Source organism: Lycorma delicatula, chromosome 8 (assembly GCF_047948215.1).
Source record: "Lycorma delicatula isolate Av1 chromosome 8, ASM4794821v1, whole genome shotgun sequence".
Classification (NCBI taxonomy): Eukaryota; Metazoa; Arthropoda; class Insecta; order Hemiptera; family Fulgoridae; genus Lycorma; species Lycorma delicatula.
Window position 1 is genome coordinate 117,782,055 of NC_134462.1, and position 24,335 is coordinate 117,806,389.

At 28.3% G+C, this 24,335-nt stretch overlaps 1 protein-coding gene across 2 annotated transcripts in view; it reads right to left on the reverse strand.

Moving 5' to 3' along the window:
- The window catches only part of LOC142328866 (protein apterous-like), a 330,108-nt gene that overhangs the window by 283,721 nt on the left and 22,052 nt on the right, over nt 1-24,335 (reverse strand). For both annotated transcript variants that reach the window (XM_075372993.1, XM_075372992.1), the window contains exon 2: nt 8,598-8,731. In XM_075372993.1, the coding sequence (XP_075229108.1) occupies nt 8,598-8,642 (45 nt within the window). In that variant the 5' untranslated portion in view covers nt 8,643-8,731. The remainder of the gene's footprint in view (nt 1-8,597; nt 8,732-24,335) is intronic.

A 24,335-nucleotide genomic window follows, 5' to 3' on the forward strand; every position in this document is an offset into this window, starting at 1 on the left:
TTCTGTTTAACAATAATGGGCTTCCCGTGAGGACTGCGTATAAGGTGGAGTGATGACGAGCACCTCCTGAGAGGCTAGACCAATCAACCATCAACTGCTAACAAACAAGATACTCCTGGAGTGCTGTTTTGAAAGGTGCAATGGGGTGTTCTCTTATAATTATCTTTGCAAACAATCATCCGATTTTCAAAATTCAAACGGGATATTTGTTAGTAGATCGAAGACTAAATTTTCCATGCGTCAGGTACTCTCTCTTTCTACCAGATCGCAGTTATTTGAAATGCTATCTAAAAATGAACAACTATTTATTAAAACGTGTCGATAGAAAATAATCCGTTACGATGCTCCACTTGTCATTCGGGCTGCTAGGTGGCGAGCCAGTAAATTCTGATGTACCTATCTTACAGCGAGCCGCTCCAAAAATATTTTTCAGTAGAGATATTTTCAATAGAAGTCTTATTGAAATTGAAGACAACATATTGTAAGTTCAGAACCATAACCCGATTTTTGGTTAGTGTAATTTTCACGTGAATAAACCAATTTTTAGATTTTTGAAATTGATCTTAAAAAGTTAAAAGAAATTTTGAACAATGATTGTAAATTTTCCCAATTCCAACTATATTAAACCAGGTAGTCAATAGATTTGAGCTTCCAAATACTCTTCAGATAAATATTTAAACATTATATTCGGTTTATTTTTTATCCCAATTTAGCTCAACCAACAAAGCCACTGCCACCGTTACGGTATGTGTGACTGGCTGCACCTGCCTCAGGTTACTTGACTAATAAACAACAAATAAAACGTTTAACTACTATGAAAAACGCAAGTAACCATACAGCACGAGCGTATCTGCCACAAGGAACTACTATATATATGTTTTAATGCACATATATTAGGAGGTCAGCCCACGGGATTTTTTTACAAGGTTGAATGGAAAAATTCTCCGGTTAGGTTCAAAGACAAAATAATCCCTATAATAATACAAAAACCAAGAATTCAATGATTTTTTCATGTTCACTTTGCTGTAATTTAAAATTTTCGATAACACAGACCCTTACAACTTTAGCTTGGAAAAATATAATCAAAGATTTGCAGAATTTTGGGTAGCGAGAAAAGGAAGGTTCACCGAAAAATGTACAACCTCCAAAAATAATTTTCCAAATCCTTAACGAACTTTAATCATGGTCAGAAGATCACATTACTGATAATTGTTTTTAATAAAAGCTGATTCGCATTATTCACACGTGTAAGCTCAAACACACTACTAGACAAAATAAAGACACACTAAAGCAAGCCGGATTTCATCATGCATAACTTATACAAGATTCCATAATTAAAAATGATCATTAAATAAACAGTGTGCACGCTAAATTTACTAGTAGTAACTCTTTATTATTTCTCTTCTTACATAAGTAAATTTGTTAATAGCACATTCTAATATCTATAATATCCAAAATTTATTGTATCTACAGTATCTCTGTAGTATATAACCTTTGGCAACTTTTGTTTTAATAAAAAGATCAAATTTCAATAAAACATTTTGTAAAATAAGAAAAAAGAAAACGTTAAAATTATGTAAACCTATAATTAATCTATTATGTTTTTTCTACATAGTTTTAAAATAAAAACACGTCGCTGTTCAGAGTACAAAAGATTGAATATTTTATGACTGAACTGCTTGTGTTCATTTATTTGATAACGTTAAATCAACTTCTTATCAGAATAAGTCAAGAATACTGCATTTTTTTAATTTTTTGTTATTTTGATTCAGTCATTCGGTTAAGAAAAAAGTTATATCTTTATCAAATATTCACGCATGACCTACTATGACCCAACTATTTCTTTCATCCTCCATAAATTAACGACCTAAAGCACTGGCAACATACAAGTTTTAGATAATTATTGTTATATTATAATTTATAATAATGCTGTATAAAACCTCATATATTTATTCATGAATAAATTTTTTTTAGAAGAAAATATAATTATAACTTCGATTTATTTTTGAACATATTATGAATTTGTTTTTATAAAAGTCATTGTAAACAAAAATTAGTTTTCTACTATTAATTCGCAGTTAAGATATTATTGATAATCATTTATCGTATGGAGGTCGAACCAAATTCCTGGTTAGAGTTTCAAAGAACATTATCACAGTTACACAAATAATTTGTAATATAATTTTATTCCCTTTCCTATAATTTTCTATCGGGTTTTTCCGATTAATTATTTTTCTATTACCTTGATTCCTCACTGGCTATTGACAAAGAATTTTAGTTATAATTGCGTATTATTATACATATGAATTGGCATTATTATATCTTATAACTAATTACAAATCACACTGACTTATATATATATATTTGCTTTTAGCATGAGCTAATAGATTTCTCAGATTAACTGGATAAGAAACCAGTTAATAAAAAAACTAAACAAAGTAAAGTAATTTTTTTGAATTTCATGGGAATCATTCAAACTGTCATCCTTTTGACCTGATTCATTTATTGTTGACAAGAGTTTAACTACTGAATTACAATTTTTCCCTGAATTCCCTTGTTTTCAACTAATACGTGAACTTCCAATTAATACCTTCAGGCGCTTCTGGTCGTTTTGAAAAAAAATCAATTTCTTTGACGATTTTTCGCAATGAAGAATCGCACATCAAATAACTTGAACATGATGGTAATTCAAATTATTTTTCGACTTCTTTTTGATTCAGGAAACGTTTTCTTGCTGTCAAAGATACGGATGACCGACGTCAAAAACATGGTTGTTCATTAGCTAAGAAGTTACATCGCGTAATATTTCAAGATTTGAAGTCTGTTATATTTCTGTTTATATTTAAGATGCTAGTTCCCATCACTTCTGATTTTGTGGTCCCGTACCAAACGAGAATTACATGGAGTAAATCCTTTTCCACAATTACAAAGATTTTTTCAAACCGCTGCGATATTTATAGTTTTATAAATCGTTTTAGTTTATCAGACCGCATCACTGGATCTTGAGAAATGAGAATTTATTTCACAACTATTAATTCCTCACAAAATTCTACCCTTCTCTCAAAATCATTTTCACAAAGAGCATATGGTAATCTTCACATGTTACTTCATGCGCTTCATAATATTTAAACTTCAATTCTTGTATAAACTTCAAAAACATATTCTGGGTGTTTGTAGCCTAATGGAAACAATTCCAGTTAACGTTTGAGGGCTGTTTACAAATGTCTCTGAAATAGTTTGTTTTTAAAAGTGTACAAGTTTTAGGTCTAACTGGTCATAGGCGTTTTCAGTAACTAGGATTATATGTCTAATGTTTAATATCTAATGACAAATATTATACCTGTGGATGGATATTAGAGAATTAGGAAATCTCATATTTGAGTTCTTTAAGGGGGGCGTCAATATCCTTATTGCTTTGCCAACAACACTAAACAAAAAAAAAACTCGTTTTAGGTTTTATATACTTCACTGTTCGCGATACAAAATAAAAATGAACAGAACGATAATTTTAACAGTAACTGAAATAAAATGAGCAGTAATTATATCAGCTAAATACTGCAAATTACATAACCAATTCCTCCCCCACCCACGTTAACATAATTTAAATTTTTAGGCGAGCGAAACCGACTTTTGGTCCACCGTGTACACGTACATGCGTGTGTGTGTGTGTGGGCGCGAGCGCACACACACACACATACTTTGCCTGTTGTGTAGTTAAATTATTCAGAATATACTATAGTAGTATAATTATTTGACAAAAGGGGGAGTACCATCCTCCTTGAAAAATATATTTATTCGTCCTATTATAAATTCTAAAAAAATCGGAGGATTAGGAAGGTTAAATTTGAACTACATAGTAAATAATTTTAGGATTTTTGTCAGCTAGTTTTTCTTTGCTAGTAGGTAAAAATACACACATATTGAGGTAACTCAGCTGAACTGAATTGATTAAATTCAAATAAAATATAAGGAGACATCGTTTTTTACCCGCTTAGTATTCATAAATGGTTCACATTTTAAAAATTAAAAAGCATTTTCCTATCGTTTCATTGGTTTAAAGAAATTGTAAATTACAAGTTAACTTACGTGTAATTTTATGGTAAGTTATAAATATCTATTCAAATAATTGTCTACGTTAAACGTTATGTGATTTCAGAAATGAAATATTTAAGTGGCGAACCCATCTTTGAATTTAATAATTAAAAATTATTATCTATTTTAAAAATCTTTAGGACAAAGAAAATTTAATGTATTTAATAAGGTAAAAACCAGAACGTAGTTATAATTTTCAAAATGTAATCGATCCATATCGGCTCTATTCTAGCAAATAAATCTCATTTATGCTCCCTACTGGATTCATTCTTGTTTTTAATGCCGTATGGAAATGAAATTTATACGTACCTGATTACGAATCAAGGGACTAATCTGTAACCGGCATATATAGTTTAACATTGCGTTGAAAAGAGGATGTGAAGAAAGATGACCCGTGTTAAAGAAATATTTGTTAGAAATGGTTAGCGTGCGACTGGTGTCGTCTTCTGTGAATTATGATTTATTATGGTTTTGACCTAAAACATCGAATAAAATAGGTCCCATAAACGTAAATAGTAACAGAACCAGATAGTTTGTAGTATCTGTTGTAGTTTTTGAGAAGTCTGGGGTGAAAATAATTAAATAGGGGTAAAAAACCCTGTTTCTTATATTTAATGTAAAATAAGTTTGTTAAAAATGTAATAAACATATAAAGGAGAGAGCTAACTATTGTTAGATAGCTATTTACTTTTATAATCCAGTAGCATCGGATTTGTTTTAAATTTGTTTAACTACTAACGTCATACAAAGAAAATAATTTATTTTAAATATAGGTTAAAGATAATAAATAAAGGTTTGTAAGTAATTAAATTTTTTTTTTTAAATTGGTAGAAGTTTTTTATAAAATGAGTAAAATATCTTTATTATGATATAAAAATAATAATAATAATAAACATGTAAATTAACTAATTTATATTTAACCAAAATAAATTAATCGTTTACTATTTTAATAATTCTCTGTTAGAAATAATCTTAATTAAATTAGTATTTTAATAGGCTTTATATTATTTGGAGACAATCAAATTAATTAACACATATTATTGTTTTGTATTAGATAGGTCCTAATCATCGGATGAAATTAAGTAATAATCTTATTAACTGCTTCATTAAAAATAAAATAACGTATTTATTAATTTTACCAACAAAAAAAAACAACACAAAAACATATTATTCTAGTACATATTAAAAATATAAATAAATTAAATAATTAATTAAAAATTATAATATTTATTGTTAATTTATTTTATTGTTTTTAAAATATGAAGAGTTTGCCCTAAATTATGGGCCTGGGTTATGATTGTGTAGCACTACTAATAATGTAACGGTGATAATTTAAAAAATATCCCTAATTTATTTCCACTTAACAAAAATTAAATAATATCATAACAATTAAATTTATTTCTTAATTAATTTATTAATTTTTCGCGCGATTAATTTTATTAATTATGTTTATAATATATTTTTGCATTAAATCAATATGCAACGACTGATATTTTATATACAGAATGTTTCAGGAAGTTCTCCCGGGACTTTCATAACCTATTCTATTTGTGAAAGTAACGGTAAAGGTTCATATAAATATATGTTTTAAACGCTTCGTTTTCGAATTACAGCTAGTGAAAGATTTCGCTCGGATTTCAGCTACTCCGATGAAATGAGATCGTACTGAGATTTTTAGGTTGTTAATTAAGGATCAGAATAGTGATTTCTTGTAATATTTGACCAGAAAAATCGAATAAAATAGGGCCCAGAAGCGTATCTGCAGTAGGTGTTGAGAAATATGGGGTGAAAACCAATAGATTTTTGTAAAAACCCTGTTTTGTTAAACTTCTTGAGTTTAATTTGTCAATTTTTACACTTTAATAAATTATCAAAATTGACACTTTATTTTATATAAAAACACTAATAGCTATTTCGATTCCAATGAAATCATCATCTTCAATAGTATAACCTAAACAAAAACAAAAAATTAACATTGATAAACTATCGGTATTTTTGAAATACTGAAAGAACAAGTGGCTTCTGGTTTTTGTTACTTGTAAAGATCTACAAGTAACATTTAGATCATTTTTTTCCCGCCGCCATTTTTGGTACAGACATACCAGGTTTTTATTTATACCGTTTTTCTTATTTTAAAGAGATTTTAAAATGATTTATCACACAAAGGGTGTTATCATTTAAAATTTTTGAGTTACAACCCCCGGGGCCACCCCCCCAAGAATGAGATGAAATTCTATTTCTCTTCAAAAGGTAAAGTAGTTGTCCGACACATTATCCTTAAAGTTATTCTATTCTATTTTGAACCGGTTTAACGTTGTTGTTTTTTCCATACTTTTGACTCACTTTATATTCGGTACATTAGAATAAAAAAAAAAAAATAATAATAATTAATTGAACCAAACATATTAGTCGATGACCTCAATTCGTGATATTTTCGTACTGATAAATGTCATGTTATCCAGGTAAAAAAAATTCCAGCCAAAGCTGAAAGTGATTATTAAGGCGATTCGAATTTTGTACATAAATATGTGCTGTGTATAGAGAAAAATAGTAATGATTAAAAATCTGATGCGGACACCATATGACTTCCTTTATACCTATTAACTACATATATTTTTTATTTCATATTTAATTTTTTTTTTTTTAAATTATTTATTGTAAGTTTTTTTTTACAATCACAGGTTAACAATTATTAATAAATCAATATATTTCAATTTAAAAAATAAAAAATAAAATAAAAAATGAAAAAGGAAAAGAAGTCGGATTCTCGCCGATGTGCCTTTCCCTTATAAGATCCAAATATTTATTAATTAAAATTTTATTTGGCTATAACTCTGAAACCAATAAAAATAAGTTCCACTTATGAAATATCGTTGAAAAGCTCTCAATGAGGGCTTATTACTGCAGTTAAGAAAAAGTTCAAAATCCAATTTGTTTTGGATTTTGGTGGTTATTTGGACACAGTCGGTTGCAATCAAAAGAGTAGGTGCACAATTAGACGTTAATACTAAATCCAAAATTTCAACATGCTACGGCTAATTGTTTTTTTAGTTGTACAAGATACGTACGCACATACGTATCTACATACAGACGTCACGCCGAAACTAGTCAAAATGGATTAAGGTATGGTCAAAATGGATATTTCTATTGAATGATTACAAAAACCAGAGGAAATTTTCGTAAAGTAGTGAAACCTTCGAATAAATACTGTCGGAATGGCCGATTTCCAGTAATAAGAAAAAAGGATTTTGTTTAATTATTTCCTACTTAACTAGGTTTGGGATTAAAAAATACCTGCTAAATTGGTGAATCCAATTCGCTTTTCTTATACCTGTTTTTAACGTAACCATGTATGTATATATATGTATGTAATTTACTTCACGCTGTTCTTTACTTTTAAGAATTTCTTTTTACCACGTTATTACGATATAGAATTTTTTGTACGATAAATTGCTCGATCACAGGAAAAACACTTCAAAAACAATAAATGTTGAAAGATATTTCATACATACTTTTTTCTAAAAGTTTTGTTTACAAATAGATTATCACTAATCAATAAAAATTTTAATAGAAGAATATTTCTTTCATATTTCTAAAAATAGATTTTTATTCGGCCAAAATTAATAATTAATTAAAATTTTGCTGTCAGTGAGCCAAATGACAAATAAAAAAGAATAGATACTCGTGAAAATTGATTTGTCTATTTAAAAAATTTCTGTTTTTACGTGAATAAATATTCCGTATTTTAATGATTAAAATCAATTGCTAAATATTTTTTTAATTATTAAAATCGGAAAGTTTTAATTAATTATAAGCTAGAAGAATATGAACAACTTCCAACGTTTTTAGTTAATAAATTTAACGTTAAGCATATATTTTTGTTTAAAAACAATCTTGTATCATAAAAAAAGTCACTGTTCTTTACATCTCAGAAAACTTATACTATGTTTTGACTTAAATTACGCTTTATACTAAAAGGATTTTTAAAAATAAAATGTTACTGTTACAACTTTGTAACCTGAAATTTATTTTTATAAAGTAACCATAAAATGTTATAATCTTGTTAATCCAGTCAATTACTACCGATTAAGAAAAAAAAAGCAAGCCGAAATTGGGGTAAAGGACAAATTGACCTACTGAAGTTTAAAATCCGTTATTTGATAGAATAACTGAAAAAATTCGTTAAAGTTTGTAATTTTTCATTTACGAATAAAAATAAAAACTAAATTATAATTGTTGTATACTACTACTTACGTCGGTATTTCCCTTGACCAATCTCATTTTTTTCACTCTCATTGAGGAACTTTGAACAGTTATTAAATTATAAAAACTGTGAGATGTGAATATTTTACTCACAAAATTCCTTAATTTTCTTTTATAACATGTCCTTACCCTAAAAAAATAACGGAATTTTACACTGCAACATTCACATAAATATATCAATTATATATATTAATAGATAATGGAATTTTTTTTTTTAATAAGATAATAAATCTTTTACTTACCCAATGCATCCCGTTAGAGTCGCTGCTGGCCTCATACACTCCCATGAGTGGAAGAGGTTCGGTGTCTTTTCGTTAAGATTTTCAATGGCTGCGGCTATGTTGCGGGTCCCATCCCGCAAAACCGCTGCCAAATTCTGCCAAAAAAAAAAAGATTTTAAAAAACTTTACAAATTTAACAACAAAAAACAGGCTGGTGCTCTATTAGCTACCAATGAATGAGAATTAAGTTTGGTAGTGTGGAAAATGATATGCCTCACCGCGTCAAGAACCCGGAACGTCCAGATAACCAAAGGCTACTACTAGAATGGCGATTGTAATATAATAATGAAATCTATTTATATATAAGAAGATATAGGGTTTTATTATTAAATTAAAGATTTTTGTTAAAATAAAAGAAATAATTTGTAAAACCGTGTGAAACGATTACAATTAAAGTGAAATAATTTTTTTTTTAACAATGTATCTAATATTAATCAAATTTTGGTTTTTTTGGTTATCTTGGAATCAATAAATTCTTGATGAATGTTGGTAAATTTTTAGCTACAATTTCAAATCAATTTTACCGTTTAATACATGTATACCTATTTGCAATATTAAGATAACAAGAATATTTCATTTTAATCAATTACAAATAGCAACAGAATAAATTATTTTAAAACACTCAAACTGATGAATTTTTAGAAAATTTTTCTAAAACTACGTATGTTTTTTACTTTTCTGGCATTATAGCTCTAGAGATATGCTACAAGAAGGAAAGAATAGAAATCAGTCATAAAATTGGGTAAGGGTTTTTTGTATTTCTCGATATTTTATGACCCAGGAACCCAAAAATGGAGCAATTTTCGTACGTATAAGTATGCACGTGTTTTGCCGTGTTTGAAGCCAATCTCTAACTGGGGGTTAATTTTGTAAAGGTTTTGCAAACATTAATCACTTTACATTAAGCTCAATACATGAAGGCATGCTTATCTTACCATTTATAAAAACCTTTAGCCTCAAAATTCCCCTTTCCCAAAAATCAAAAAAAACTATCGTTTTATTTATTGTATATTTTTTAAACGATTTTTTGAATGTCTTAACAGCATAGTAGCAGAACGAGCAACTCAAAACAAAAATTTGGGGAAAACTGGGTTAAGGGAGTTTGTAAAGGTAGATTTTTGAATTTTTCAAAAGGTTTTTCGGTTTATTTAAACTTTTAATATTATTAAAAGTTAGTAATAAAAATATATTATATAAACTTTTAGTAATAATATTACAATAAAATTTTATTATAATTTACCTCATCACAAAAAAATAAATCTTAGGAAATTTTTTTCACAAAATTATTTTCACATATTTATTTTTCCAATTCATAGGAATAAATAGCCGATGCCAGGAAAGTATTAAAACTTTGTCAGCTTTTCTAAATACATTACACATTTTGGCTTTTTAACCCTCACATTGCAGAAGTAGCAAGCGTAATGTAGAAATTAAATGAAATATTTTACAATGTATCCGCAGGAAAAAATATAAAGATGCAAATATTTTTGATTGACGATGTTTTTTGACAGAAAGAAAAGATGAGTTAGAAGAAAGTTAATGACATGAATTTATTTTTAAGAGAGAATTTCTAGAGAGTAAAACTAATAAAGAAATATTAATATTGAGATGGGAACGCAATATACAAGACATGGAAGAATTTTGTTATTTCGGTAATTTTTTATTTATGAAGGATGGAAATTATAGAGTGCAACGCTTTATGGCAGCGAGACGATAGAAAAAACAGAAAGAAAAAGAACTGTGTCCTTTTTAAATACGGTATTTCAAAGGACATTGAAAATATTGACCGATATTCGAAATAAAGATGTCTTAAAACGAATATGAGAGGGGAAAAACTTGCAATAAAATCCGGTAAAGAGAGAAAAGGGAATTTTTATTCGTTTGACCTGATTTAGTTAATATGGCATTGGATCCGAAGCATTGCCTTGACTATCTTCAACTCCTGCGGCTTCATCTTAGACGTTTTACCCACGCTAAACCCACTCCTGGTTCATTAGTTTCCTTAGTTTTATATCGTTTATTGTCAGACTCTTTGCTAGACCGGTGAGAATTTAAATCTCTTTTAATTTTTTCCGCGATCTTGTTCAGAGATGATAGAATAAAATAATTAGGTATTTTATTTTTAATAATAGAATATTATTATATTATAATTATAAAAAAATATAATTGGTCGGACATGGCATTTTTCATACGCTACAAATTTCCATTCTCATAAGGCAAGTTGACCAAAGTACAGGTCCATACCTGTCATCTCCAAAAGTAAATAAATAAGACACAGACAGAGAACGCAGTCATATTAAGAAAAAAGGTTCATGTATGAAGAAAACAAAAAAACAACAAAAAACAGGTAGAGTAATACGAAACGGTCAGAAGAGTGAAAGAAACGACACAGAGTTTGAAGATGAAGGAGAGTTGGAAGAATAGCAGATTGTCTAGAAAAAAATAACTATTAAACGAGATCCTTAACGGATCTCTATTCGGATCCTAAACGGAACTATTAAACGGGACCGCTGACGATCCAAAAAATATAAATAATAGACGCAGAACCTGAAGATAATTTAACATTAGATTCTAGAACACACGATTATTTTAATTCATTATAACTATTAAGATAAACAAACCAGAGGAGGCTCAAAAGAGCTCACTCAAAACTAAAAATATCGTATCTTTTTTATCGATCAATAATGATAATCGATTACTTAATAATAATTAAAAAAACTATAATAAGTAAATAAAAAATTTACACAAGATGACAAATTCTAAATAATAATTGAAATTTGAAAATAAATTTAAAATTATTACATTATAATTGCGACTAATAACAAATTATCACTACACCCAGTAGGATTAAAAAAGAATAGGACCAAAGAATTACGACTTTAGAGCGAGCACGGCTAACCAACACAACGGTATTCCTGATTATAAGTGTCAATAATTACAGGAGATAAATTATAGGATAACCACAAATACATTCAAATTATCCTAATTGCCATACTTGAATAACTTTATAATTGCCATCCTAATAACTTAATCCATGAAAAATTCAATTAATAACTTTTTGTTAATAGCAAAATAAACTATAATAACATAGTCAAATTATTAATTTTTTTTTTCAAACACAAGCTAACAAAAATTAAATTTGTGGTAAATAATATGTAACCAACAACTAAAATTACTTTTAACCAGATTATTTACCGGTAGATATTAAGAAGAAGATAATAAAAATATATATTAATGACCTGTTTGAAACAGGTATTGTTATCAATGAATAATAATAAAACTGATACTATCCGACCTCGAAAAGAATTTAAATATTTATTACACATGACTATAAATGAATCTTTCTTAAGCAAGATACTTAACAATTAAAATACATAACCTGATTCAGAATATTTTTTGGATACCTATGATCTCAAAATATATATATATATATATATGTAAATGATTAAAAAACACCGCCTAAACAAACAAAATTCAGGGAACTATAAAAGATAAAACTATTCGCTAAGCACAACAGTGTGACAACTTTTCATGTATAAAATATGCCTATATATTACTATCATATAATTTTTTTTTTTTTATAGTTTATCTTACTATATGGTGACTGTTTGCGGAGCTGGAGGTCAAATTTATAGGACTGATTCAGGATATCAAAATATAAAGAATAGTACATGTGCACAAATGCTTATCTGACTTCATTTTCCCAAAGTCTGCAATTTGTGTTGTTTAAATAAAAATTTATATCTTAAGAAGAGAGATTCAGATATTTTAATAAAATAATTCAATCTGATAATTTTGTGTCTGTTTTCGCACATGACTTTTCCAATAATCCACTTTAACAATTTCGGTCATAATCCGCTGTTGATCAACCGATTTGAACGCATAAGGAATCGTAATAAAAGGCTTATTTATGCAGATATTAACGATTAAAAGACTGCCGTTTTGGAATTTTAAACATTTCAAATCTATTTATTTGATTGATGTTATTGGTCATATATACAAAAGTTTATTAAAATATTACAATTGAGATATACGAGGTGTGTGAGAAAAGTAATGAGATTGGTAACACTGCGAGCGTACTGGGAACGCTGTGTCTCCGGTCTGTTCTAGACCGGTTTGTTCATCCCTTCCACACGCTCAGTACGAGTTGCAACTCCGTTCAGCCAATACATTATTTTTGACAGCGCCCTCAGTGAAGTTGTGTTTTTGTTGTGTGTTACGAAGATGGAGCATCGGAATTTAGAGCGACGTTGTGCGATCAAGTTTTGTGTTAAACTTGGGGAATCCGCAAATGTGACCTTTGCAAAGTTGAAACAGGCCTACGGGTAACGTTGTTTATCAAGAACACAAATTTTCCGCTGGCACAAATCATTTTTGGAAGGCCGAGAACACTTAAAGATCAGCCTCGTTCAGGAAGACCTTCAACTTCAAAATCTAACTAAAACGTTGAGCATGTGAGGGTTCTTGTGAGATCAGACCGTCGTTTAACAACAAGGATGATGAGTGAACAGTTAAATTTAAACGCTTTTACCGTACATCAAATTTTGACAGACGATTTGGACATGCGAAAGGTTTGTGCGAAATTGGTACCGAAAAACCTCACAACGGAACACAAGAACAATCGAAGAAACGTGTGCGTTGATCTTCTTGAGAGGATTGACAACGATCAAGAATTCTTCAATCGTGTGATCACAGGTGATGAATCCTGGATATTTGAGTACGATCCTGAAACAAAGCGGTAAAGCAAAGAGCGGCACACTCCGTCATCTCCACGACCGAAAAAATGTCGAATGAGCAAATCAAAGATCAAAACCATGCTGATTTGCTTTTTTGACAGTAGGGGTATCGTGCATAAAAAATTTGTTCATCTAGGACAAACTGTCAACGAAGTGTTTTACAAATGTGTCCTTGAAAGGCTCAGGAAAGAGTGATTCGCGTGAGCCCAGATATTACAGACAAGAGGATGCTTCATCATGACAATGCCCCGTGTCACACGGCCATTTCCATCACGGAATTTTTTACCTTAAAACGCATTCCTATGGTTTCTCACCCCCCCACCCATATTCACCTGATTTGAGTTCTTGTGACTTTTTCCTTTTCCCGAAATTGAAACGTGTCTTAAAAAGACGTCATTTTGGCACTCTGGAGAACATTCAAAAGACTGTGACTGACCAGTTAAAAGCCCTACCAGTTGAAGTCTTCCAGCGCTGCTACCAGGAGTGGAAACAACGACTCCGCCGGTGTATAGCTGCCCAAGGGAACTACTTTGAAGGGGATAATATTGTTGTTTGAAAAAAATAAAAACTTTGATAAGTAAAAAGTCAGTTTCTTTACTTTTCTCACACACCTCGTACATTTTTATTGAAGGAATACAAAATTGGGGACAGAGGAAAAAATAAAGTAAATTAGGCCATTTATCCGTATGATTTTTGGTTTACTCGTATCTGAAGCAGTCAAAATTCTCCTGAAATTTAGACAAAACATGCCAGGCCAATCCGTATAATGTGTTTATTTCGATCACATTTGGATGATAACACCTTTTTAAATTTTTTTTACGAGTTTTTGGATGAAAAATGCATTCGTATTATATGAAAAAGTCAAACTTTTTTGAACCTCGAACTAATATGTTTTTTCATATTGTGTATTTTTCTTTTTTTATCCACGTATGTGTTTAATATTTCTGATTTAAACAATTTTTGTGACACTATATGATCAATACGGTGTATAACGATACATAACATATTATATCTTATAGAAAGGTTATTTCTAATCGCTTCCCGTGACAAGCTTGTCATAGATATTTAAATATCGTACCGGAAAAGCGATATAACGTCTATTTGGATCGCATATCTTCACTCCCACGGTTCGCTTTCTTTTAATTCCAAAGGAAATCGTAGGAGTAGCAAATGACGAGCTTAGTTTAAAGACAAGAAATTTGCGAGGTAATAAAATACAATTTTTTTCGAAATAAAAGATTTATGAACATATAATTAATTTTTATATTTATTTTTACCTAACCTGAAGAACTTAATTTTTTAATAATTTATTATTAACGAAAGTAACAAGCTATTTCGTTTACTCTATAATGTATGTTGTTATTCGTGAATTAAAATTATTACATTTACGACGTATAAATTTGGATTTAACAAGGTTTTTTATTAGAACCAAAACTTGTGTAGCTATTCCATACTACGTCATGCTGGACGATTTGGTAACTAAAACGACTTAATATGGCCAATATATGACTTTCACCCTGAAATTCTGAATAAAAATAAATTATTAAATTAAAATAGCCAATATCATTTCCTTCTTTTTTGTTAACCTGTAATAACTAAATAATTTAAAACGCCGAATTTTTATTATTTTTTTAAAGATATTCTTATTTTTACTGGTCAATCTTGATTATATCTTTATTTAGAAAAATTGTTATGTCTATATTTGCAAAAAAAAGGAAAGTAATTTTTTTTTCTGTTGAATTTATATTTGTAAAGTAAACCAGCTTCCGATTAGCAATTTGCTGTACGTTGCTAGATGTTTAAATCAGATAACAGGGGTACTTTTTTAACAATTATTTTATATAACTTGGTAATTTTTGTATATTTTTAACGTTTTGTTTGCGGCTGCAGTGTTGTATTTGTGGAAAAATTTAATCTTCCTATTCATTTTTTTTTTCAAGAAAAGTAATTTTTATTAAATTATAAATAAATGGACAATTAAGCATACTGATAATCAGTTCCATTAAAATCTGAAAAATTGAATTAGAACTGATAAAATTCCTTTTTGTTATTAAAAATAAGGCCTAATCTCAAGTTCATTAAATCTAAGTTTCTGTGAGGAAAACAAATCTGAATTTACTCGTATTTAGATATTTATCAGATTAGTGGTTACGTACAGAACAAAGATTTAAAGACTAAATAAAGAAGTTTAAAATACCCTATGATATGTTAACAAAAATAATAAAGAAGTACATTATGAAGTAATGTAATTTTCGTTAATCTCGAAAGTTACCGCTACGAAACCAACAGTTAGAATTACAAAACTATTACAGTATAAAACCAGCTTAATTTTTTCTGCATGAGTTTAAAAGAAGCTCAAAATTTAATTTGAACACTTTTACTGATAGAAGAATATACGGTATAAGCTTGTTGTGAGTTACAAATAAATTTCAACATTGGATTTTAAGAAAGTATATACTTAATTTGATAACGCACATTCACGCGATCACATCTCTACAGAGTTAGGTAAAGTGGTTTTAGAAATTCTTAAATGCATTTATCATTAGAATTATTTATTAGTGACTTGGAAGAGATAGGTATTAATTAGGGAAAATTAAATATAAACGATTTTATTTTAATATAAACCGAACCAAATTATAAATAATGCAAAGTTTTCCATTAAAACATTTTCGGCTGTACTTATGAATAGTTTTTATTGCTGGGAATATTATTTGATAAACGCCGTAGTCTGTCCCGGATAAAAATATTACCTCCGTTAACCCTAATTAAAATATTGTAGAAATAATAAGCTGTTTTTGTATAAAACATATTACAGCCTTAGGAAGCCGACAACATATAAAAACAAAAATATATTATACAAAAACTTTATATTAATTAATATTTAACTTAAATATAAATCCGAGTGTATTCAAGCAGAACGCAAACTACACGCTAAATAAATAAAAAAAGTAACCGATTTTAATTCAGTTTTTCAAGTAAGTTATCCTTCAGATCATTTATCGGGTTAACTTATACATAAGAACTTATATTACTATATTTAGGAACTTTAGTTAAGTTTCAACCTTCTAATGTAAGAGTTTTGTATCTGAATTTAAAAAAAAAATAGTTTTTAATTACTGAAATAATCCAAAAAGTGTAATTTTTTTTATTTATCTAACAGAAAGTATACAATAACATAAACAGTATTTAAATTACGTGAATAATTTTCAGTTACAGGTGCATTTTCTATCACTATTATTTTGCACTTTTTTTCCTTCTTTATTTGCCTCGCACCCCCAGAGCCGGACACATAATCAACCAGAAACTCAGTTCTGGGGGGTGGGGTGCCATTGCCTCAAACCACCTGGGCAATAACCTTGGGCCCGGCTATGCCGTTCCCAAGGCCCTATCCAGTCAGCCGGGACTCGACTACGCACTTATTATCTACTATTATCACTTATTTATTATGTACCGTATTGGTTATTAATATATTTTGTCGTACCGTTTCAGGAATAGTATTTCATAGTACATTTAGCGCAGAATATGAAGCTATTCGATACCTTTATATTCTGCGTTAAAATATTTGTATTAGGTAACAGATTGGATTAGGTTATAAATACCAGTATTAAGTAACAAATAACATTCGGTTATTTCTTAAAAATTCGTATTTGAGTTGACTTAATTTTAATTACAGAATTCATATTGTTACTACATAATGTTTTTCAGAAAAAAACATGTCATTCTGTGTAGTGGCAAAAAGTACAATAATGAGAGTTTATAATTTAAATAATTACTCTAACTAAACATAATTTAAATTAAATAATGACGGTTTTAAATTATTTGAAAAAAAGTTTAATTTTATGTTCTGTTTTATTTTTATTATAAAATATATATCATATTTGAGTTTAAATTATATTAGAGTTTTTATATTATTTTAGAGTTACATTAAATAGTAGCTACTGTTTAAATTTCTCTTTTATAAATTTTATTACTTTATCAACACACTATTACAAATAAATAGTTTGTTTAAATAGATTTAATTAGTAGATTTCACGTTATTTTATTACTCTCTTAATAACATAAAGCGATATCTGAAGGTCAGAAATAAATCTCTATTTTATTTGTCTAGAATTGCCCTAAACACAAATGCCCTAAACATAAAATTTTTTTTTAAATACTCAAACAATTCTCAAGAATATTTTTTCTTCAGAAAAATATTCAATTAACGGAAACGCATATGTTTTATAGCATGGTAGACAATCTTCTCGAAAATTAATTAAATATTGGCTATTGTTTCGTTTCTTAAAATCTATAAAGTTTCAAAATAATGATTATAAAACGGTGTAGTGCATGAAAAATTTCAGAAAAGAAAAATTGTTTAATAATTTTTTTCCACTAATTAGGTAAGAAATTACGAAGCCAAGTTTTATATTTTTTATGCAAAATAACATAGGTGAAATTAAAAAAAAAGTTCTTTACGATTGTAGGAGTAAGATGTAGCCGCAGATCTTTTGAGATGATTACTGATGTCAGTGCCACTGGGACTAGCATGCACATGTACGCGTGTGTGCGTGTGTAAAAGCGTGAGCGTAAATTTTAAATACGAGGAAGTAAATATGAATTAGATATAATGTAAACAAGAATTGGCTACAAGTAAACGCGAGCACTGATGTGTCTTAGAAACAACAGAATACGTCGTAATGTCTTCCATATTCGGGAAACATAAAACATAAAGTTACCGTCCGTGAAAACTAAAAACAAAAAAAATATATATATATATATACATATACATGTATAACATATACACGCATAAATATGTATATATTTACAAAATAAAACCTGGGAAAATGACGTCGAGTAATATTATGTATGCTCTTTAGATTTGACGATGTTAAACGAAATAAAATAATTTTAAAAATTTTGTCGGTATAATTCATGCAGGCAGAATCATCGTACCGGAAAATATGAGCCGGAAACCCGTTAACAGGTATATTGTTCTTGAATGTTTCTGAATTTCATTTATTTTATTTACAATTTAGTAAATTATATTACATGGAATTGTGTAGCACGCGGCAGCTTGTTGCTCTTGTCTTTCCGTAGTCGATGTTGTTGGACTTTATATATATATCCATTTAGTATAATTCTGAACTGCAATTGTTTTCGTAATATGTTTTATTTATAAAATAAAAGAACAATCTTAAGATTCCCTTTGTTTTAATTCCACAATAAAAATAAATAAATAAAACTAAAACAACATAAATATATTATGTATTTTGACATTAAAACTTCGCACAAAAGGCTTTTGCTACCGACTGAATCTTTATATGAAAATTTCTTGTATAATTTTTATTATAAAATGTTTTATAGTGTGAAAAATATATTTTCATATTTTTATTTTTTGAAAAATAATATTTATATTTTAATTACTAAACCTGATCCTTTGAGAACTGTATGTAACAAGAATGGCGGTTTCCGATGTAGTAAAAAGTTTTAAGATGGAAGGAAGATATATTCCCGTATAGACAAACGAATGTAATAAAAAAAGTTGTTGAAACATATACGCCGGCCTCTTAAAATTTTCCAGAATTCTAAAAATTATTCCCGAACTAACATAGGACCGCTTGTTTACAGAAAGAAGATTATTTAAAATTTTATTTAAGGATATTACCTGAAGAGCGTGCCTACGGTACGCCTCCACAGTTAGGCCCTCCGGGCGGGTTGCCCTGGCGGGCGGCGTCTTGGAACGGGATTATTAGGTGTCCAAAATTGATTACCTCCTGTGTAAAATTTTTTTTTTTTTGAATGATGAAAATTGATATAACGAAAATTAAATAAGAAATTTTACTCTAGAAATGATACTAACGAATCGGGATTCTCCGCTAGCGATCGGTACATTCCGATGCCTACGTTTTGGTTATAGTTCATTATTTTACGAAGAAAAACAATCACGTAAATAAATAAAAAATATGTAAAAAAAATTTTAAATACCACTGTTAAATTAAACTCACTATAAGGTAAAAAATTATTTTAGGACGGTGTCTCAGAATGGATTTGACACGGCCCTCAGCTCTTTAGGCTATTCATCACGCATATGAAAAAAATTGACAAAAATATCAAATTTTTAGTTTGAAGCTATCATTTTCACATAATCTTAGATATCACCACCAAAGGTTGTTGTCAAATCCATTCTGAGAAACCGTCCTAAAATTATTTTTTACCTTTTAGTGCGTTTAATTTAAGAGTGGTATTTTAAAATTATTTTAATTTATTTCTTATTTTCTACTTTTTAGTGCATATAATACAAGAGTGATTTTTAAAATATTTTTTATTTTCTAACTTTTAGTCTTCATACTTTACAACTGCGCTAGCGCACAGATTTGAACATATTTAGCGAAAGATGGGAACGGTACGTTTTACGGTGGAAAAGTGCAATTAAAATATATGGTTAAACAATTTAACTTCCGGATAACCAAGATCCGATCGATTAAGATCGTACCTGATGCGTTAAACAGTTAGCGCAAGACCTGCTGATACACACGCCGTTCGAATCGTGAAAATCGGACGAGCGGTTGCCGAGATATTTCTGTGGCACCCCTTTGCACCCGCTCCTAATTTCTAAACGGCGCCCCTGGGGCACTTGAAAATATTATCATCGGAGGGGTACTACTGGGAGCGGATGGGGACAGTTGGGGAGGGGGGGGGGTCGAAAAAATTGTTCAGAGCGCTAGGACCGATCGTTTTTGAGATATTCGCGATTCTCGTCAAAAAATTCGGATATATATTCAATATATATATATATATATGGTATATCGATATATAATAATTTAACAAGTATCCACTTGACCACCACGAGACATGTACTAACTAATCGGGATTTTCCGCTAGTGATCAGTACATTACGGTGCTAAGCTAAGAGGGACGAACGCACATACAACTGCCGTTTAGCAGGGTAGGATTATTGTAATTAATCGTGCTTTTTTCGAACTTCCTATAATTAAAAGAGTTTACTTGATGACAATACAGATACATAAGTTTGAAGCTTTGGGTGGAATATGGAAATAGAATTTTGTAACGTATGGTAACTGCTAGGATTTGAACCCGGGTCCTCCGGATTAAAAACCAAGACTCTACCAATCAGCCACGGAGATCGCCAATTTTCTATAGCAGTTTTACCCTTTTTACGTAAATGTTAATATCGCTGCTGTTTTGAGTAGACCTGACCGCAACCGTTAGTTCTGTCAAATAAAGTTTAAGAACGCTCTCAAAATTATTCAGTTCTAAAAAATTAAAATTATTAGTTTCATATTGCTTTATTGCCATTAATTAGACGAGAAATATCACAGTATTACTGATAAATATAATTTCTAAGTTTATTAACGCTGTTGTTGGTTAAATTTAGGAAGTTAAAATTCTGCGTTTTTAAAAATCCATTGTATTATTATTAATTGTTTAAATTCTATTTATATGTCCAAAATATGTTTAAATATATTTTTACGTCCAAAATACGCGACGTAGTTGCCAAATCTAATTAGTTAAATGAAAATAAAAAAAAAATTACGTTCAGAATAAAAAAATGTAATATTTAAAAAAGATAATTAACAGCTGTTTAATATAATCAAAATGTTCTTTTCCTTTTAAATAATTTTCATTTTCTCAATTACTGTATTAAAAAAATAATTACATACGGTAGAGTTATTTGTTTTATTTAATTTTCATTGTTTATTATATTTAAATATACTCATATTTAATTTTAATTTTTATTAGTGCAAATAAGATTTGTTTACAAAGTCGATTTTTATGTTACTATACCTGTAATCTTTTATAATAAGAAATATGCCATTTTCTATATTAAATTAATTGGCTACATTATTTATACAAAGACTAGCATAATTTTTAACTCTTTTTTTTTTAAACAGCTAGCTTTTTGAAAAAAAATAATGAAAGGATTACCCGGTTACGTAATATTGTTAACATCTGCTCTTCAATATTTAGCAAATATTAATAAATTTAATACTCAAAAATATACTAATGTTTGGGCCAAAATACTTTTTCTTTATTATACAAAGTAAAATTTCTTTCTGGTACAAAAAATTAAAAATGCTTAATTCTGAATTTCATCGTCAAATTTTATTAATTAAAATCGTATTAGTAAACCAATTAATTCAAATTTTTGTGTTCGTTTTATATTTTTCTGGTCTGATCGTCAATTGAAAATATTTTATATAAAAAAAAAAAAAAATTATTATCGTAATATTTTTTTTAATAAATTCTTTACCCAGTTTTTGTAACCATATTATTTGTTATAGTTTTCAGACATAACGAAATAAATACATAAATTTTTAAAAGAAAAATCTTTCCGAAGTGTATTTTATATTGTTTTTATAACATAAATTTTCAATATGATAACGGATTATTTATGCAATCTACATTAGATTATTTTAATATTAATAACTTATTCGTTTACATAATAATTTATATGGCTTACCCCATAGTAATAAAAACTTTTTACAAAGCATTATTATATATTCAATATCACGACCGAGCTCGGTCGGAATATAATAGTACCCAGTATTTACTAGTTTAACATACAATAATGTTCTATAAAAATATTTTTTTAAAAATAATATTTATCTTACTCCGTTTATTCTAGGGTATTTCTACCTTTTTTTTTTATTTAATGAGTTAGTCCATTGGAAAAACGAATCTTGTCGAGGTTTTACGATTTAGATTTTCGACTTTTGTAATGTATAACATTAAAATATTATATTTTAATTCCGTATAAATGCTATAAAATTACTTTTATTTAATAATAATCAAACGGTATGTTTTTTAAAATTCATCTTTTGATTCACTAAATAAAAAAAGTTCTTATTTCTATTTTTCCCCGTTGTTTATTAATTATAGTCGTATCAATGATAAGAGTCAGCGACTTAAATAAGTGTTCGTAAATAATTAGGCAATAATATACCGACGTTGGATAATAACTATTGAAACAAGAACGTTGACCGCTAGACTATTTTCACTAAGCATACAGTAAGGGATCTCATTTTAGCAAAACCGCTAAATTGAGTTCTTCATCCCAATAACACAGAGAAACCGCCACAATTTTTTGATGCATTTCTTACGTTTGAGAAAAGTTTTCACATCTGAATCCAGTTTTAATTGAACACAAATAGTTGCGAACATTGTGAAGTGATTACACTTCAAGTTATTGTAAGTAAGTGGTTTACGGACCGTTTTACATTGAATACCTCACAGTTTTGCTGAGGAGAGCCAAATAGGTGAGCGTGAGTTAGCTTTGTGTGCCCAATACTTGGTCTCTTTTGTTGTTTGGAGTAAAAGGTTATAGTAGTACACATAAAACGAGTAAATTAATCTTAAAAAAAATTAAAAAATATAATAAAATAAGCTTAAGTATAAAAAATAGTATCGATTTGAAAAGAGTAATTAAAAAACAATTTTTAATTTTCTGTTTTTTTGTGAAGGTCTTCAAGCTATCCCTAAATTTTGACTAATTTCGAATAATCTAAATTTAAAGAATTTTATAAAGAATTAATTTGTTTAACTCGCTTTTATTTAATTTTTTTTCGTTTTACATTCTCTTTATTTTAACAGAAAATACGGGCTAAGAAATTTTAAAAAAATTTTAATTCCTCATCCGAAAAAAATAATTGTACAAAACCAAAAGGATAGAAAACGTTGCTTCTTGAGAAGACAAAATACAAAAAGGAATGCAGATAAACGATATAAAGAAATGAGAGTCAACCAACGCTTATCGGAACGCGGGAATATATATTACGGTCTTTTACACTGAAATTAGTAATACATTACTTTTTTCTCGGTAATTATCTTACATTTTAATTACTTCGGGGTATAACATAAAAATTCGACGAGGAAAAATTCAAAAAAACATCTATGTCGGCAAAAAACTTTACGTTTTAGTGTTATCGAAAGATAACCATCAAATTGACTGAAAAGGAAATAATAGTCAAAACAGTTTAACTAAGTATAACAAATATTTAATAATTTGAATAAAAATAACTAGTTAAAATATTCTTTTTTTAAATAAAAATTATTGTTTTTTTATTTTTTAATACAATTTCTATTACTATTAATATAAAACCTAATACTAATAATTACGACTATAATATTAAAGGAATATATTAATAAAAAATTAAGAAAAAAAAAAAAAAAAAGAATGAACTAAAACAAAAAAGTAAAAAAACCTAACGACTATTTAAGAGCAGAATAAGCAGTTAATCTTCCTTAAATAGTTTTCAAAAAAATCAGCAACTTTAGATAAGATTTTAATATTAAAATAAAGAAATTAATTATTATGATTAATTTAATTAATCCTCCAAATTAATCTATGTAAAAAAATGAATAAATTTAAAACGAAATCACCAGAAAAACTTACTTCAAAAAGATCAAAATAGATTTATTCGAAATTTATTTGTTTAGTAAATAAAAGTGTGTATATCTTTTTGTTTGAATAAAAAAAGGAATGATTGACTTAAGAAATACTTTTTTTTATTTTATTAAAAAGTACAAAATTTTATACAACAAAAAATACTATGATAAATCGATTAAGAAGCATAATGTAATTTATCAGTGCTAAACATGTGATTTTTATTATATTTTAGATGCAGTAATTTAAGAAATTATTAAGGTAAGAAGAAAACAATTAAATAACGCAATAAATCGTGAAAAATTACATATTATTATGATTACAACACAAACACAAATATATATATATATATATATATTCACACACACAAGTTATATTTATATGAATATATAAATAATGATTATTCAAATAATATGTTTAATAATATTGTGTTTGATTTTTGGTAATTGAAACCAATTTTTTCTTTGACGCTGGTAAAAGATATTAATCATTTTAACGTGACTTCTTTAACATTATTCTATACTTGTACAAGACAAGAAATTTCTGAAATATTTATCATAAAACAAAGATGAATAA